Below are 17,298 nucleotides of genomic sequence, written 5' to 3'. Positions count from 1 at the left end.
GAACCTGTTGACTGAAAAAGAGCCAAGCTTACGGTGAACTATTTCTCACAAATTTCAGGCTTACATGTCTAAATTCCATGCAACCCAGCAAGCATGGAAATCCCATTCATGTCAGCAAAGACCAGCTGCCACTGAATAAGCAAAGCCAAAGTGGGCATACACACAACCTGAGGCTGTAGTCACAGGAGATGATACTGATTATTTTAGTAAACTGCTTCTATTTAAATCCCCAGTTCCTGGTAAGTCTGCAAGACATGGGACAGAACTCCACACCATAGACATGCTTCAGCCCTCTTTGACAACAAGAGCTGAGTCAGCTGGTGGCTTATCTCTCCTCCACAACAGATGATTTCTGCAAACCAGTCAGGTGGTCTATCAATAAAAGAACATGCTGCCTTTCCTGGGTCTTCAATCTGAGACTGAGCAAGACCCAGACAGTCAGAAAGCTACGAAGAAAACCCTAAGACATCCCCAGCAGGTCCTGCTGCCTACTGCTCAGAGGGGTCTTGCTGAAAAAAGTCATGGGGAGCTTCCTTCACTAGGGAAGAGTTGCTTCAGTAATGACAAACAAACAAAGCCAGTCTTAGAGGATTCCCCTTCTACATAACAACCTTGTGGTTTCTGCAGGCCAAGAAGCAAGCAGAGAAAACAATATAATGCAGAAACCAGAGAACAAGAGAGATATGGCATACATCGAAACTAAGGCAACTGGCCTCCTATTCACTCCTATATAAAACCCATGGAAAAGGTTTATCACAATATTCTTGTGATTAAAATTCAAGTGTTTTCTATAAATAAATTATATACAATCATGCAAAGATGAAAGCACCATTTTTGTCAGAAGTCAAATGAGACATACAGTCTTCCATTTAATGATATACTGTCTTTAAAATCTTTATAACTAAGCTTGGAGTTGCTAACTTGGAGGGCGAGAGAGGAACACACAAAAAATCGGGGGAAGGAGGCTTTTTGCTTTTCAAAGGCTAGATGAATGTCAAAGTAAATGCACTGTTCTGGTTGCAAAAGTTCTCTTACTATGCCTCTGGTGACGCAACTATTGTTCCATAGCACTAAATACAGGAAAGCACACTACAAGTAACTAATACAAAATAAATCATTAGAATACATTCAATTTGTTGCTGAGAAAGGCACGCACATTCTTCCCAGATGTAAAAGTAACAGGGATTTGTTTGGATCAAAACCAGAGTTTCTGCCCACCAATTCCATATATTTGTTTATTATTTTTTTAAAGTTTTTTCAAATCTTGTTAGCTCATATTAGTCTTGATACATGCCAGACGACAAATACTAGAAGAGCATGTATGGGGGAGAGGATGTTGCCAAATGACCAGGTGTTGCCTAAAAGCACCAGGCAACTTGCTAGGAAGTGGTTACGTGGGAGAAAAAAGTACCACCAATGGTAACCAAAGGAGAATGGGAGGCAAGGACAATCAAGAAGAGCCAACATCACCAAAGGAAGGGAGACAAATACCTAGGCTGTAGGTTGCAGAGCATGTTTTGACTTCTAGAATTAGAAAAGCTCTTTTAAAAGACAGAGAGCCATCTGAAGAAAGAGTGGAGCTGTGAGGGACAAAAGAAATTTTGAACTTGCCAATATATTTCAGTGACTTGCTGGGTATCATAAGCTATCACACGAGAGCACTGCTCATGTGCACTCTGCTTGCAGGGGCTAGCCAGGCTTAGGGATACCACAATGGCAAAAGGTTATTTGAGAAGAGGAATTTGGGGAGGAACAGTTGTGACAAAAACATGCAATGCTTAACTACATGCGAAGGGATATGAATTACGTATGTAGCTCTGCGATATACAGACATGACAGTAACCCACAATTTGCAATACTGACAGACTGGAATAAAGATGAAGACCAAAGATAGGCTGTGATAAATTGTACCTTGTCTCTGAAATTCCAGCAATTCACAGTAGAATAAACGACATCATAGGACAATACAGTTCTGGTATGATCTTTACCCCAAGCTTTGCAACATATTTTAGAAAAAGGCAAAGAAATAAAGCTTACGTTCTAAGCAAAAAACCCTTTCAGATAAAACCTGTTGTTTTAAACAAAAAAACCAACAGCTACAAATTGCTTATGTAAAGATATCAAAGAAGTTGTTACTGGAAGTAATTTTGCAATTATTCACCGTTAAGTATAATAATATACCATTGATGAATGAATGAGAATCCACTACTGCCCAGTGACAAGGGCACTGTGAACAATCTAGAAGCCAAGCTAAATTGCAGCATGCAGGAAAGTTGCACCTAGTGGCAGAGTTCAGTATCATTGGATACCTCAACTGGGCTATCCTATGTTACAACTATAGGTTGAGGACAATCAGGCCTCAGGAGTAAAAGCTGCAGGACTTTAAATGAGGATTAAGGGAGCACCTAGAGTTGGAACACTTTACACAAGGAAAGGGAATAGCGAGCTTTGTTGAAAGGGGACAGAAAATTGCAGACCCAGTGGAGGAAGCCTCTTTTGCTGGCATCTTGAACATGTGAAAATAGCGGACATACCGAGAAACTGGGTATGGACTAAGTAGAAGTTACCCATATGCAAAGCTGCAATCTGCCATTTGTTTCCAACATCATATGCTTGCATCATCCTTTACCTGTTATCAGAGCCAAAACCTACCAATTCTGCATAAAAGAGTAGAAAGTTGGAAGGGCTTAAAAGTTCTAAACTAGATTATTAGCAAGTACTTTAAAAGGATCAGTCGCTTGTCAAGAAACATACTGAAAGCCTAAGAGCTGAAAATCTTGCAAAACTTTTTGGTTGTCCATAAAGGTACTGACACAACAGTTTCAATGAGTGCTTCTCGCTCCAGTGGAAGCAATAAGGAAAAAAGTGGCTGCAGCAATAAATGGGAATAGAAGAAGGGAATGACAGCCTGAATTCATTTGTCTGGCCAGCTAAAACAAGGCAGCTTTACTCATGACAGACTAGTCGCATACTTTGAGAGGGAAAAAAATTCCAGATTGACTGGGGTGATAGAAATATCCCAACAGAACTGAAAACTGAAACATCTTTTGAGACCATTTGTCAAATCAGTGTCATTGTGCAAGGGTATCTGCTGCATATTTTATTTGAAAAATACTAATTCATTGCAAGACTGCTTTATTTTACAAAAGCCTCGGAAATGCTTGTAAGCTTGCCCTAAAAAGACATTTACTAGGGAAATAAAGCAAAACACATTTCTTTATAAGCTATAAAACTATTCAGCATCTTTAAGAGAGAAATAATTTAAGAGAGAAATACATGTTGTATAACTTCATGCTTTCCATCATGAAAACCCAACTTATTAATGAGCAACACATTACTTTTTTTCAAGCAGATAACACATTCTCCAAGATACTGGTTGCATAGCATAGAATTGTAAACCTCAAAAAATTGTCTTAACAGTAAGAACTTTCTCCTATGAGTTTGGAATTTGTTTCACCGGTCTGTCATTATACACACTGGCAGAGAGATTTCCTTTTTGCTGTGAAAAAAGGCTACCCAGTGGTTGTTGCTTTTTTGTCCCCACTTTATATTAATGATCAGCTTTCCCCCCCCGCCCTTTTTTTTTTTAAATGGTACTTACTACATTATCTCCATTTCAGCAGCTGCTCAGAAAGTAAGAAAAGCCTATATTCACTGGACCATCTGTTTACCAGAGAGGAAAGGTATTAACTGACCTTGCAGTCAGGGAGAAAGATCAGAAAAAAAAAATCTGCTTCTGTAGTGGAAAAAACTTGATTTTAATACGCATTTTTTGTCACAAACAAAGCAATGAAAGCACCAACAGCTTTTCTGTGTCTTTAGCAGAGACAGAGTGCCACGGAAGGAAAACTTACAAGCCTGAACTTTACAGTATATAGCTTCCTTATGTACTTAGATATATGGAGCATACTTACCCAGGAAAGCTATCAGTGAAGAAAATTCTTCTTGCTTAAGAATTTACTTTAGATCTCAAACTATTCCTGGCTTTAGAAGTTTTGATTCTAAGCAATATTGCTTGATCCTCATTCTGTGGACTTGAACTAGCAATCTCTTTCCATCTTGCCATAATTACATTAATTTCCTTTCACTTTTGCTATATTCTTAATAAAATATACTAGAACTGACTTCATGCCCCCTCCCTCTCCCATTATGTCAAACGTTGTCTCTTCCGTGTTTCAATCAATCTTTGCAGCAAAAAACAATAGGTGACACCGCACTGTAATCATTACAAACACTTTCAGAGTATTTGAACAGACACAATGGCACATTGTCAAACTCCTAAGCAGAACCACCAAAAGCAGTGCTATCATTGCATGATGAAGTCTTTAGCATCGCTCCAGTGAAAGCATTCTCCGGGTTTCTAACAATCTGAACAGAAAACTTAGTTCTGATGGGATGGGAATAGGAAGTTTAAAGAATGAGCAACTGGTTAATTTGAAAATGTAGCAATTAGTCAGACTCCAAGTACCCAACCATGCAAACATAACCCAGTATGTCACCTTTTTCTCCTATTCAATATCTATTGCATATGTAGTTAAAACAAAGAAAAAGCACAGTCATTTTCATCTTAGCTCATTTAGGTTTTCTTCTATCAAAACTGAAAGTTCTTCAAACCAAATAAATACAATTTAAGAAAGAGTGAATGAAGAAAGTCTCTGCAGGATAAAAGACAAATTACCTTTGGTCTGCAGAGACAGAATTGCAAAAGCAGAGAAAATGAAAGCTGCTTCATTTAACCTCATGTATACTTCTGGAAAGGGCCCAGAGTATGGGCTCCAGTTAAGGACAAATGAGAACAATGCTAGGAAATATACACATCCTTTAATAATGGTTGTTGATATTTCCCACTGGGTGCTGATGGGGAAGACACAGAAGGACGAAACAGAGATAATTAAGTCGTCCCTTAGCATCTATCTCCAGAAAACTAAAGAAGATCATAGCAATCCTGAGAATCATGTGTTTATCCAGCATAGCCAGTGTAATTTGTCAATACAATCAAAACACATATAATACTTTTCACTAAAAACAAACCAACATTTTGTAATAAATGGCATGATTCAAAGCAAGTTCATTATACTTTTGCACAGTAGAAGCCCAAAGTTTGTGTTGCTCCAGGAACATAAACCATGTATGAATTCAGTTTTAGTCTGCTTCTGCTGTGAAACCAGAAAAATCTAAATATAACAGTACTGTTGTAGCATCACCGAGCTACTATGTCTTCTTCCAATTCCTGTTGAAGGGAGAGTACTAACGGAGAGAAGGCTATCAGCACTGTATCCCGGTTACTTGAGGTAAGCAAGGAAATTAATCCTATGTTTCCTTCCAAAGCACTGTGACTGCAGACTGCAACAGGCCTTTTATTTCTTCCAAAGATCAATAAAGAATTTTTTTCTGGCACAGCACATACGGCAGATAGCTTCTCAGCAAGGCTGCAGGAGACAGACACACATCCCCTAACAGCATTTCAAAACAAAACAAAAGCATCTATTTTATTCCAAAACAATACAAAACCAGAAAATAAAGACAAGTCAGGCAGCACAAAAGATAGGGCTCCCTGACTTGATGGTGTCCTAAAACAAAACAACACAGGACTTTAAAACATCCACGTTCTGAACTTTTTTGAACCTTCTAAGCAAGTTTCCTCAGCTTGTTTTCTACTCTATACACTTTTTATTTAATATTCTGCAATTTGCCTTCTTGAGGCTCATTTACAATGTTTTGAGCTATGTTTTCTCTAGAGTCTAAGAAAGGAATTTTCTTTCAAACAAGGCCTAACCTTTAACATCCATCAGTCATCCACGTTGCTAGTAGCATAACTCAAAATACTCTTGCAGACAAAGCTTTACTGGTTTCTGGAGTCTTTAAAACAAGGCAACAGTTCAACTTTAAGAACATGGCTTCCACCTGGGAAGCACCCTGTGTTTCAGCTAAAACCGGGCCATAACATAGCATACAGGTCAAGAATGAATATAACTCTTCTGAGTTCCTCGTGGTTAAAAACCCCAATAACAAAATTAAGCACTGTAGCCTCAGGCCAGCCTGCTTCCAATACTCAACTGTTACAAATTCAGGCTTAAAACTCCTCCAAGTTTGCACTCCACACCACTCGGCAAATGTAAACAACCTCCTTGAACTTTACTAATACGACTCCAAGCAGGCAACAATGTAGACTCTACAGGAAGAAACTCAAGGTGGACTAAACCTGTACAGTGACTAAGAGATCTATTTGAAAAGGACAGAGATGCTTAAGTTTGAAATTCTCTCATGGGTAACTGTACATTTCTCTAATCTTATGAAGAAACTCTCAAAAGTCACAAGCGAATGAGCTCCAACTAAAACAGAGGCAGCAATGTTCAAAATAGTGCTAGTTTCTGGGCCTGATTCCACTGACCTCCAGTGGGCCAAACCCTCTTCATTCTCCTAAGCACTTCTTCTAATTTGCACACTCCAGACTGCGTACTCAGCCCAGCTGCGCAGCAGAGAACAAAAAACTGTTCCAGTGGTGTGTGATAGCTAGTGGACAGGCACAAGCGGTTGGGAATAGAAATGCTTCCTGCTATATACATTAGAAAACAGTAAATTGCCTATTTCCAGTGAGATCTTCCTTGCTAAGAGGAAAAATCATGGTAGAGCATTTATCTGAATGTGTTGAGTGGTAGGAAGCAAAGAAGTTTGACTTTTGTTTATGTCTGCAACAGGTGAACCTGCTGTGTTTCTACAAGTTTAAATAAAGTACATACACGTAATTCACTGATACCTATTAATGTATTTCTCTTATAACACAGAAGCAATTCATGGAGTTTTTCTGTACTTTCAATTAAGAGGAGACAACAGATGGTAAATATACTTAATTTTAAGAGATGTGTTTATCACAACAACATTTGCTACCAAACAACAGCTTTCAAAGCTAGGAATCTGTTGCTGTAAGAAAAGTAGAAGCTACTGAAGTACTTCAGCAACACTGCAGACTCCTGGAAATTTTCACTGTGGCAGTGGGAATCAGTGTAGTGGCCTGTGGTAATCTGCTAGGATGTTAGTGTATGTTTTCTTCTAAAAAAAATTATCTCCACTCCCTCACTGCATCAGTGGAATTTTAAGGACAGAATTTCAGCAAAGCCGTTTCATCAGTTCATAGAACCCTGGGGACAGAAAATATTATTTCTGCTTTCCTTTGTGTTTCCCATGGCCTGTAACCTTACTAACAGTACAGGGATCTAAGAAACCAACTGTAACTATGCCACAGAGAATTATAATTAACATTTTTAGATCTAAGTTTTCTCCTATACCGTGGACAAGTGACAACAAAGCTAAAAATGTAACCATTTCCAATTTCCTTATCCTGTCCACCTATAAAGTTCCGCGGCTGGCCTGCTGGTTTATCAATCAGCTCCACTCAGGTGCTGAAGCAGCTCAAAGGCAAGAAGAATGTCAAGCTTGCTTTTTTGTGATGGGGCCTCCCTACAGAAACAAGGCAAAAGAAAATCAGAAGAAAAGACAGACGGGAGACAATATTAACCTAGAAGGAAGCTTCCGGGAAGCTGAAGAACTGTGTTTGAATGTGCCAGTTACTCTACGGTATAGCAGAAGGCTAACACGGGAAGCATAAGGCCAACATGGGAAAGAAGAAACCAAGTCTTGCTTATAACCTGATTTTACATTCTTGTGATATATTTGAAATTAACAAGAACATTATAGATAATAACAGGTTATCATAAGGCAACGTATAACAAATACTCTCTTTGGATGGAACAATGAATGTATGTATGCACAGGTCCTTAAAATAGGTCTTGGTCAGTCAAGTTCAAAACTGATTCTTATCAGCTTTCTCCTAAATCTCTCTCATTCCTTGTCTTTGCAACATGCCCTCCCTGACATGAAAAGATCGGGGCGGGGGTTGGGGGGAAGGGAAGTGGATGGGAAGGGAGAGGTTGAAGAAAATAGAAAGCAATTTTACAACCTTTATCCTCTTTGGGTTAGCTAACCCTAAACACCCCTGGCATTACACAAGGTAAGAACTAACCTCAAGAAACAGAGATTTTCCAATTAATCTGATTATTATTTACTGAAAAAAAAAAAAAGATTTTGCTATTTGTATGATAGAAGTGGCCAAAACCATGTTCAAATCATGACCGTACAGTACTGCGTACTGCTCATCAATATTTTTTAAAGGCAGACTGGCAGCTTACAATCCAAAACCACACTCCTTCCCCTTTAGCAACAGGAAGCGTACTTCACTGAAGTTAACTTTAATCTACTGCAGGGAATACCAGTGATTGAGAAGCTGACAGAAAATTAAAAAGAAAAAATTTCAAAAGCAAACATAAGCCCACATCCACAGCCTTCACTGAAAATGGTTAATCAGAAGAAAAATTGTGTGTGTCTGGATGTCTTCAAATGCAGAGACGCAACTTTCTGGAGATCGATGGCATTACTTGTCTGAAAAAAAATTTACTAGACTCAGTCCCGGGTGAAATTTAATAGCTTATGATATATAAGAGATCAGAGCAGATGACTCAAAGATGCCATTTGGCCTGAAAGTCTATTAATCTACAGAAAGTGCAACATCACTCTGTGGGATGCAGGTGCCGCATGGGGGCCAGGGCTGCCCCGTGCCCCCGGGGACAGCTGGCTCCAGAAGACCCACCACAGCTGAGGCCCTCAGCCACACTGATAGCATCTCAGGGAAAGCGCATTTAAGAAGCAGCAGAAAACACCAGAGAGGGAGGAGGAGGGAACAAAAAGGAGAAACAGCAGAGGGAACACCAAGGTCAGAGGAGGAGGAGCAGCTCCATGTGGGGCAGATATTCCCCATGGAGAGCCCACGCTGGGGCAGAGGAAAGATGAGAAAAAAGGAGCAGAGAAGAAACTGCTAGGCTGACCATGGACCCACCACCTTCCCACCCTTTCACACCACTCGTTGCCCTGCTGAAGAGGCTGAGCATGACCTGCAGTCATAAATGGGGGGAAGGAGAGAGGAATGAAGGAGTCAAGTTGAGTCTGAGAAAGGGGGGAAGAAAGCTGTGGGTTTTAATGTTTGACTTCTTGTTTCCCGCTATTGAACCAGTAATTAAATACTTCTTTTAAATGACAATAAATAGTTTATCATCCCCAAGCTAAACCTGTTTGAGCCATAACAGTAGTTTGTAAGGGATCTGCATCTCTCCCCATCTTGACCCATGAGGTTTGTCACTCCTATTCCTCCTATCTTCTGCCTCCACCCCACGGAGGTGGAGGAAGTGAGTAAGCGGATGGGTGGGAGTTTGGTTGGTAGCCAAGACTAACGCATCATGTCCTCAAAAAAAGAAAGTTTATGGAACTACTGAGTGTGAAGAAGGAAGAAGAAAATAAGTTCAATGCACATCTATGAAGCTTCTCAGTCTGAGTATATTTGATCAGTTTTCAAATATGATGACTAAACAAGAGACACTCGTACATCACTGGCAGACCATCTGCCTGGGCATTATTGTTATGCTGTTTACCATGGTCATAAAATTCCCTGCTATTCTGTTATCACTGCCATCTGTATAGCACAATATAATAATAACAATAATAACAACAACAATAATAATAATGCGTTAAAAGAATTTATGATGCAGCTCATGATCTGAAGTTTGCTCTTGCTCTTTCAGTCAACATTAGATCATTGATATCAATCCCTGCTAGAAAGTGAACATTTTACACTGGTAACATTTTATGCATTGGCATCATTTGTGCTGGGTGGTTCAATAGCTTTTGAGAGGAGATTCTGTGACTTCAAACCTTTGTGTGAAAGAATGAGCAAATATAAAGCAAGCACCCCTTATTTTCCAACTGCAAGCTTGCTTGTGATTTAGACCGACTGAAACATTAGAGATGCAATATATCAAATGAGTTTGAGAGTAAAGACCAACAGAATGTTTTCAGGAGTCAAGAGTTCAAAAAGGAAGTAGTAAGATACCTTACAGCAGCTAAGGTACCAGAACTAATCACAGGGAAAAATGGTTCATTGGCTTTAATCACCAGCTTTTCAAACTTTATCATAAAGTTGAATTAGGGAATAGGAAACCACATAAAAATTTGCACAGAAATAACACAAAGTATGGATTCAGGAAAAATTAGTTGTTTACATTGAACGAACTTAAAAAGTTTGCTATGGAGATGTAGAGGAAGACGTATGGGAAGAAAAAACTAACTCTCGATACAAACAGCTATACTGTAATTTTGTAAGCTATACATAACAGTAAGCTATTCACATCTTACAACTGGTATTTCTGTAAAAGCAGATTACTAGCTTTTCCAAGAACAATTCTTATATAATTAAAAGTAAGATTTTATAATGTTGTAGCTTATATCAGAAACATAATTCTAGGACTTGATTACACAGGTATTTGGTATATTTTTCTATTTTGCGGATATGGGGAGTGGGGTGGAGGAAAATTATTACCTCCTTGTTGGTCCCTGATATAGACAAATATCTCAAAAAATGCTATGCAAATATCATCTCTAGGATAGCTATGGTTTATTCCATAGTAATAATTCATCTAATGTTCAAATCTTTAAGACTCTGTAATGACTACCTTCCTAAAGCTGATTCCTTTTACTTCTAGTGAGATACACCACTGAATACATTTATTCCTATTTGTGGAATAGAACTTTGCAATAACAACATATATACATTTGAACGTGTATTCTTGAACTACTACGCTGACTACATTTAAGGTGCATATGTTATCATGTTAAGAAAAAAGAAAAGAACAGAACTGATGACTTAAGTATTTTGAATCAAAAATTGGAAAAGGAAATAGAGATTTTTCTACTTCTTCCATTAAAATGTGAGTACTTACAAAGCAGAGTAGTAATACTTTTGCGGCTGAATAATTGAAATAAAAGCAATCAGGATGTGGTTTGGAAAATTCTGAAGTCTAACCAAGTAATTGGGATATAAAATATGTACTAGAGACATGTAAGCCCTTTTTCTTTCCTTTTAACCGCTCCTGGAAGAGAGCATTTTCTGACCTGTTTTCGAATGCAAGCTCCTTCGTGGTTCCTCAGGCCCCTCAATTGGTTGGTCAGCAAGGAAAACTCGTGCCTGGTCCACAGCATTGAGAATGGTTTGCTCTTTATCCTTCAGTTCACGCCTCAGTGCCTTTTGGGAAGGGAAAGAAGAATGCCATTTGTAACTTGATCTTGTGAACAACAGACACAATACCATTTTCTCTCACCAGACCTGTCTAGTGAGTGACTAATAGCCAACATGTCATTCAGACTGCAAGATAAAATTTAAATTTTACAAAACAAATGGCAAGAAATTAATTAAGGCTAGAAGGGTAATTTTTATAAAATTTACTTGAAGAATTCAACACAAGAAAGATGATGATGGTAGGTTTTAAAAACACTCACCTAACAAAAACTGAAACTACTGCACTCAACTTCTAAAAAAAGTAAAATTAAAGGGTTTTACTTTTAACAGGATTGCTAATATATTAGTAGATTACTATATACAGACTATTTTTTCTTTTTTCATAGCTGGAATAGCAGAAAATTGCATCTACTGGAACTTAAAAGATAATTTCACAACTGCTAAAAAGAACTGCAAAAGTACTTTACATTCCTTAGAAAATGCTACCTCTTATTTGTGTCTCCTATTTATTAATGTTTTTTAAACTTAGAAGATATGTAACCAGAACTTTTATGATGAGAATACATTCTGAAAAAACATCCTTCAAATTTTGAGCCTTATTATGTAGAAACAATTGAGCCTTTTATACAGAAAAAAAAAATCAAGTTTTAAGATGTTTTCATGCTAATGAAAATGTATTTCAGGACATTTTGTTCTCCAGCAATTATGACTTTTTTTAAAAGGTTTAAGTGTAACCACCCTTTTTCAAAAAGGTGTTCATAAGTAATCAGCTGTAAAGTTTCTTATAAAGCATTTTCTTCCATTCAATTTGTTAAGTATAAATCTGTCCCACCTAGAAGGAAACTGCTTTGCATGTTTTATTTGTATTAATTTCTACCAATAAAAACACAAAAGAAGCTACTTTAAACATTATTAAAATGCTATGCCTAATTTCTCCAACATATTTTTTAGCTCTAATTACAAAACCAAGGCTTATGTTGCTGACACAATCTGCTCAGGCCCCATTTCAGCTCAAGAAAAGCAGTCAGTCAGTGTTCACAACATTACAAAACAAAACTAGTGTTTTCCACTACAGATGATTGTGAAAAACAGTTACCATGAAAGTCTCACAAATGCTGCCTTATCCTTCTCATCAGTAAGTCTCTTGATGCCACAAACACAGATCCACATACCTCTTGACTTTAGCTTAGCAGGAGGTGAGATGTTATTTTTCCCCCCTTCTCCCCCACTTTATTGCTTTATCCTCATCTTCCCAAATCCTTCCATTCATTCTCACTCTACTTCTGCTCCAAATTAAATAAAAAACCAAAACCCAACAAAAACTAATCACTGAAAATATGCTAACCGCAATTACATTTAGGAGCTTGCATTATACAGTCCTATCTTCAGTAACCATTAACTATTGTCTTTATACAATAAACTCTTTCAAACAGTGTTATCTCTACCTGCTTTTGTATAGCAATAATAACAATAAGAATAAGCCCTATTATTTGTAGGATTCAGTATATACTATGTTTAATAAGAAACAAAAATTGTAATTTAAAAACCAAGCCCTACTTTGTAAAAAAAAAAAAAAAAATTTCTTTTTTTACAGACACTGAAGTATTATAAAAGCAACTTTCCTGAAGAATTCCTTCAAATCAGCACGGTATGTATCAACATTTTAATTTCACATAACACACATTAGAATAAGACTTTTCAAAATCAGTATTTTATAAATCATGAAAGCATTCTCTATGCAGAAAAGACAGGAAGCCATTATCACTACTGTGCAACTAAGGCTCAAAAATTACCCATTTAAAAAGCTTTTGGTTAGTGTGTGGATGCATCATTAAAATACAACCTTAACTTTTAATTTCAAAGATTTTGTCAGAAACAGAGGGGTGATTACTTTACTTCAGTGTGGAGTAGGAAATCTTTCTAGAATTACTTCTTTTCCCTCCATGCAATTTCCCAAATATTTCCAAAGTATACAAGAAAAAGGAGGCTATGACAAATTCTGAGCCTACTAAGAAATTTCAGCAGTTAGAAATAATCTAGAGATGGATCTCTTTTGCAGTGTATCTCCTGTTTACCTTCACATATTGTGTTCATCAATTTCTCCTGATCACCCTCAATAAAATCTCAATCAAGTTTGACCTAAGAGACCTTGGATTTAATTCTCTGTCCCCTTCCACCATCCCTGCCACTGAAGCTGTTCAGATTGAGGCTGACAACACAACAATTTTAAGAATTTGGCCCATCAACTCTAAGTCATCCATGGCATTCCTTATTACTATATCCTGACAAAGAAATCTTTTAGCATGAAAGAAACCTTGCACATGAAATAACAATACTGAAATAATTTAGTAGTAAAGAAGAGTCTCTTCAGCACACCACAGACTTCTTACATTATGGTTTATACATTTTCTTCTTATGTCACAGATGCAAAAATAATTATTGGAACAGCCACTCAGACTTGCATAACTTTATTCCTTGTTTCTTAGCAATACTCGATATATCTCCCTGTCTCTCTCTTCCTGCCAGTAAACAAGAACAGCAATGAGAGTACATGATGCAAGAATAACCAAATACATCAGTAATACCCTCTTGCCCTTCCAAGCAAACCTCTCTGCAACAGAACAAAGAAGAAACCCACTCATAAATCTAATCTCAAGCTCAAATATCATCTGTTTTGAGTGGACTGAAGAAAGATTTTGTTGGAAACAATCACATCTACAAGAACACTACAGAGTAAAAGTAAGTCATAAAAAGCCAAGCAAGGAACATAAAAGCTGCAATACTGAATCTGATTATGATTGATATTAAAGATTTTTATATAATAAGAAGTGCAACCATGTATTTTGGTGTTTTATTTAGTTTTGCAAAAGGTACCTCCCCAATGGCTACTCAGAACAGATGCACCTCTTTCAGTAGAGAAGTATATTACCATGTCACTTCATTCCCCCTTGTTTGTCATTAAGGACTGAAATAGTTAAAGCATTCGTACAGCTTTGAGCATAGCACAGGTTTTGGTAGACAGAGAATTCTTTCCCTGTAGCTAGTTATACTTTTCAGGGAGAAAATTAGGAGAAAATTAATACTAGAGTTTTGGTATAGACTAAATAAGTAATAAATGAAGGTATGGCAAAAGACTTGAGAGGCAGCTCAATACTTGCCACTGAAACCGTCCACTAATAAGGTAAACACATAGATGCAAGTATTTTTTGAGTTCTGTTGGGTATGCAGATGTGAACTCAAAATGAAAATGTGAATGCTGAGCACACAGATAGCACAATTATTTTTTCCCACATAATGCTCCTTTATATTTATAAAAGTACAATGATATTTTAAAGCTATATTGGTCATACAAAAAGGGGCTATATGCAACTTTGGCAGTAACTCATACCACTATATTTCATACTACAATTCTAAATTGTACAATTACTGTATACATTAGGTAATGGTTTAAAATGCAGGCTTCACAGGTAACGGTTTAAAATGCAAGCTTCATTTCCCTCAGTAATCTGACAAGTGACAGACTACCAAATGCAACATCTATGCTTTCAACAGTTTTATTGCATTTGCAAATTCATTCTTATTTCCTACATAAACCAGGACATCGATTTTTAAAGACTCCTGGAGAAACCAACACTAATTTTAAACATTCTTGATTCTTATAAAAGAAGGGAAAAAAACCCTGGAAACCTAAAATATGGTGTGCTGATGCAGTGCCAACACAAAAGTTTTAGAGCTGACCTTAAATAATACTAGCCAAAAAGAATTTTAAAAAAATCCTCCTTTGGGGCCTGAAAGAATTCTTCCACTGGTAGATGGACAGGATCTCACAAAACTACACTCTTTAAATGTGTTATACAGCATCACAAAGGAACAACTACGAACAGCATTGCAGCATTCATTTTGCAGGTATGAGGGACATTCTTCAAGATACTTGACTATGGCAGAGTAACCCAGGACCCCACTATGACAATCCTTCTCTCAGGGAAGAGAACAAAGAAGTGTTAGCTCCCTGATTTACAACCATTAGCCAATGATTTACTCTGCATTTTGATTTGTTCCTCTTTCAGTAACTGTGAAACATATGCTTTTCCCATTATAACTTTGGAAATTATATATCATTTTTTCTATTATACCAAGATAATCTAAACCATTTGTCCTCTCTTCTTTAGAGATGCTTATGATTTCTAATATAAAAACTAACTCTTCTAACAAGCCAACATTTTTTAACTTACTGTCTGAATTTATAGACAAGGGATTGGCCTAAACCAAGGCCTTCCAAAATTTCTATTGGGAATGCTTTGTAGCTGAAGCCTTTTCCACTCTTGAAAAATTAGAAAGCTAGAAAAACTTCTGCTATTCATGAATTTTTACACTTTGTAGTGTATCCTGTAAGCACCTATTTCCTTCAATTGCATCTTAAAATTATTTTTCAAGCATAGTAAGTGGGCTTCCAAAATTATGCACTGTTGGTTTACAGCCTCTTTTTTCCTCTTTTGAATTGTACAGGCTTGTATAGAATAATTCAAGGAGCAGATCAGTTTAATAGTTCCAAAAGATGAAGGCAAAGCTAATTTCAAAGAAAACACATGGGATATTTCTTAAAAACAGAACATATTTAAAATCAGGTCTCATTATGCACTATTTCAAGGAAGTAAAGATGCACATTATTGTAACTCATATCAGTTTATCACATTGTAGCTTTATGTGCCAACCAGCAGCTCCTATAGCATTTAATTACTTAGTCATTTTTATTCTGCACCCGGTGCTTGAAAAACTCCCATTACTTTTGGAATGGATGGAAAAAAATCATCCATGGCATATAATAGGATGGGGAGAATAAGTAGGATGACTGAGAAAACTTGAAGAATGGAAAGAGGAATTGTTAATAAAGATCACACAGAGATCAAGGTTGTGACCGAGTCTCTGCCAGCTGTCTGCATCATTAAAGAATCAACTAGATAGAAAATAAGCGTAGCATGTTTAAAAGCTGCTCCTCCATGACAGACACTATTTAATACAACACATACCCATAAAATTTCAAAAGTAAGTATTTTGGTCTCTGGACACATCTCTGTGTGAAAGTCAGTTTTATAATATATCTACCCCAGCTGATATAGAATACATTCAAATAAAGAGCAATATTTAATTTGAGATGGTGCATCTTACCATGCATTTACCTTTTATTACTTCATACTTTATGTGGAAATAGAAATCATGAAGGAGAAAAATGGTGCCTAATATACGACCATTAATACCTGGAGATACATAGAGACACATGCAGCACATGAGACTTTAAAGAAGAGACTCAATCCTACAAGTTCTGATAATCAGTGACAAACAGCGACCAACACCAAAATAAGGAAAGGAAGGCAAAGATCAGAGTGGAAGAAAAAAGAGGAAGCTGTTTGCCTCCCGAATAAATACATACTGATTATTTCAGATTCATTTTTTTAAAATAGAAGAATCTAAACTTAAGTTTAAGTTTTGGAGGTTTATCCCATGTCGCTTGCAAAAGACTTCTCAAAAAGGACCAAAGACAAGTGAGTGGTGAAGGCTGCATTTTTCTAAATTGTCTCTCAGTTTACCATTTACCACTTGCTGCCTCTACAGCTGTAGTGGCAATACAGTGTCCAAATAGGGTGGGCAACTACTAGGGTTCAACATGGGAGTAGACCTGGAAGTCACATCCACAGCAAATTCCTTTTTTGCCTACATGCATGGGGAAACTAAATTGACAGGAATGTAAGAGCATAGATGTGGGCAAAAGAGAGATTTAGACTATGCATACTGGTGATCTTTTACCAGAGGCCAATAAATGTTAGCTTACTTAAGACTTTCCCTTTGATTTATAAAAAAAAAAGATGCTTCAGGCCAGAAATAGAGGTATTTCTTCATTGAGACTATCTGTCCCTTGATACTCTGGTCTACGGATGAGTGCATGTGGTCATGGCTGTTCACCAAAAGTATCACCCACCTATGTATACGCATTAATAGATATGCATTACATGAAGTAAGCATCTATAACTAATTCTCAAAGTGTTTCACATTAGTACAGCCAAAGAGATAGAGGACAGAAATTATGCTTTATCATCTACTGTTTGGACTTACAGACATGAAATGTGAAGCTATTACTGACATTTTAAAAACTAATAAACTGACAATCTCAAATTGCATCTATG

General features: G+C 37.1%; 1 protein-coding gene across 1 annotated transcript in view; it reads right to left on the bottom strand.

Annotated features, from left to right (window-relative positions):
* Nucleotides 1-17,298, bottom strand: part of UTRN (utrophin) — a 359,477-nt gene that overhangs the window by 91,478 nt on the left and 250,701 nt on the right. Inside the window, exon 54 of the mRNA XM_059833258.1 lies at nt 10,996-11,125. Coding sequence (XP_059689241.1) covers nt 10,996-11,125 — 130 coding nt within the window. The remainder of the gene's footprint in view (nt 1-10,995; nt 11,126-17,298) is intronic.

Source organism: Gavia stellata, chromosome 2 (genome assembly GCF_030936135.1).
Source record: "Gavia stellata isolate bGavSte3 chromosome 2, bGavSte3.hap2, whole genome shotgun sequence".
Taxonomy (NCBI): domain Eukaryota; kingdom Metazoa; phylum Chordata; class Aves; order Gaviiformes; family Gaviidae; genus Gavia; species Gavia stellata.
The sequence above is the reverse complement of the archived record's forward strand: the minus strand, read 5'-3'. Positions and strand labels throughout refer to the sequence as shown.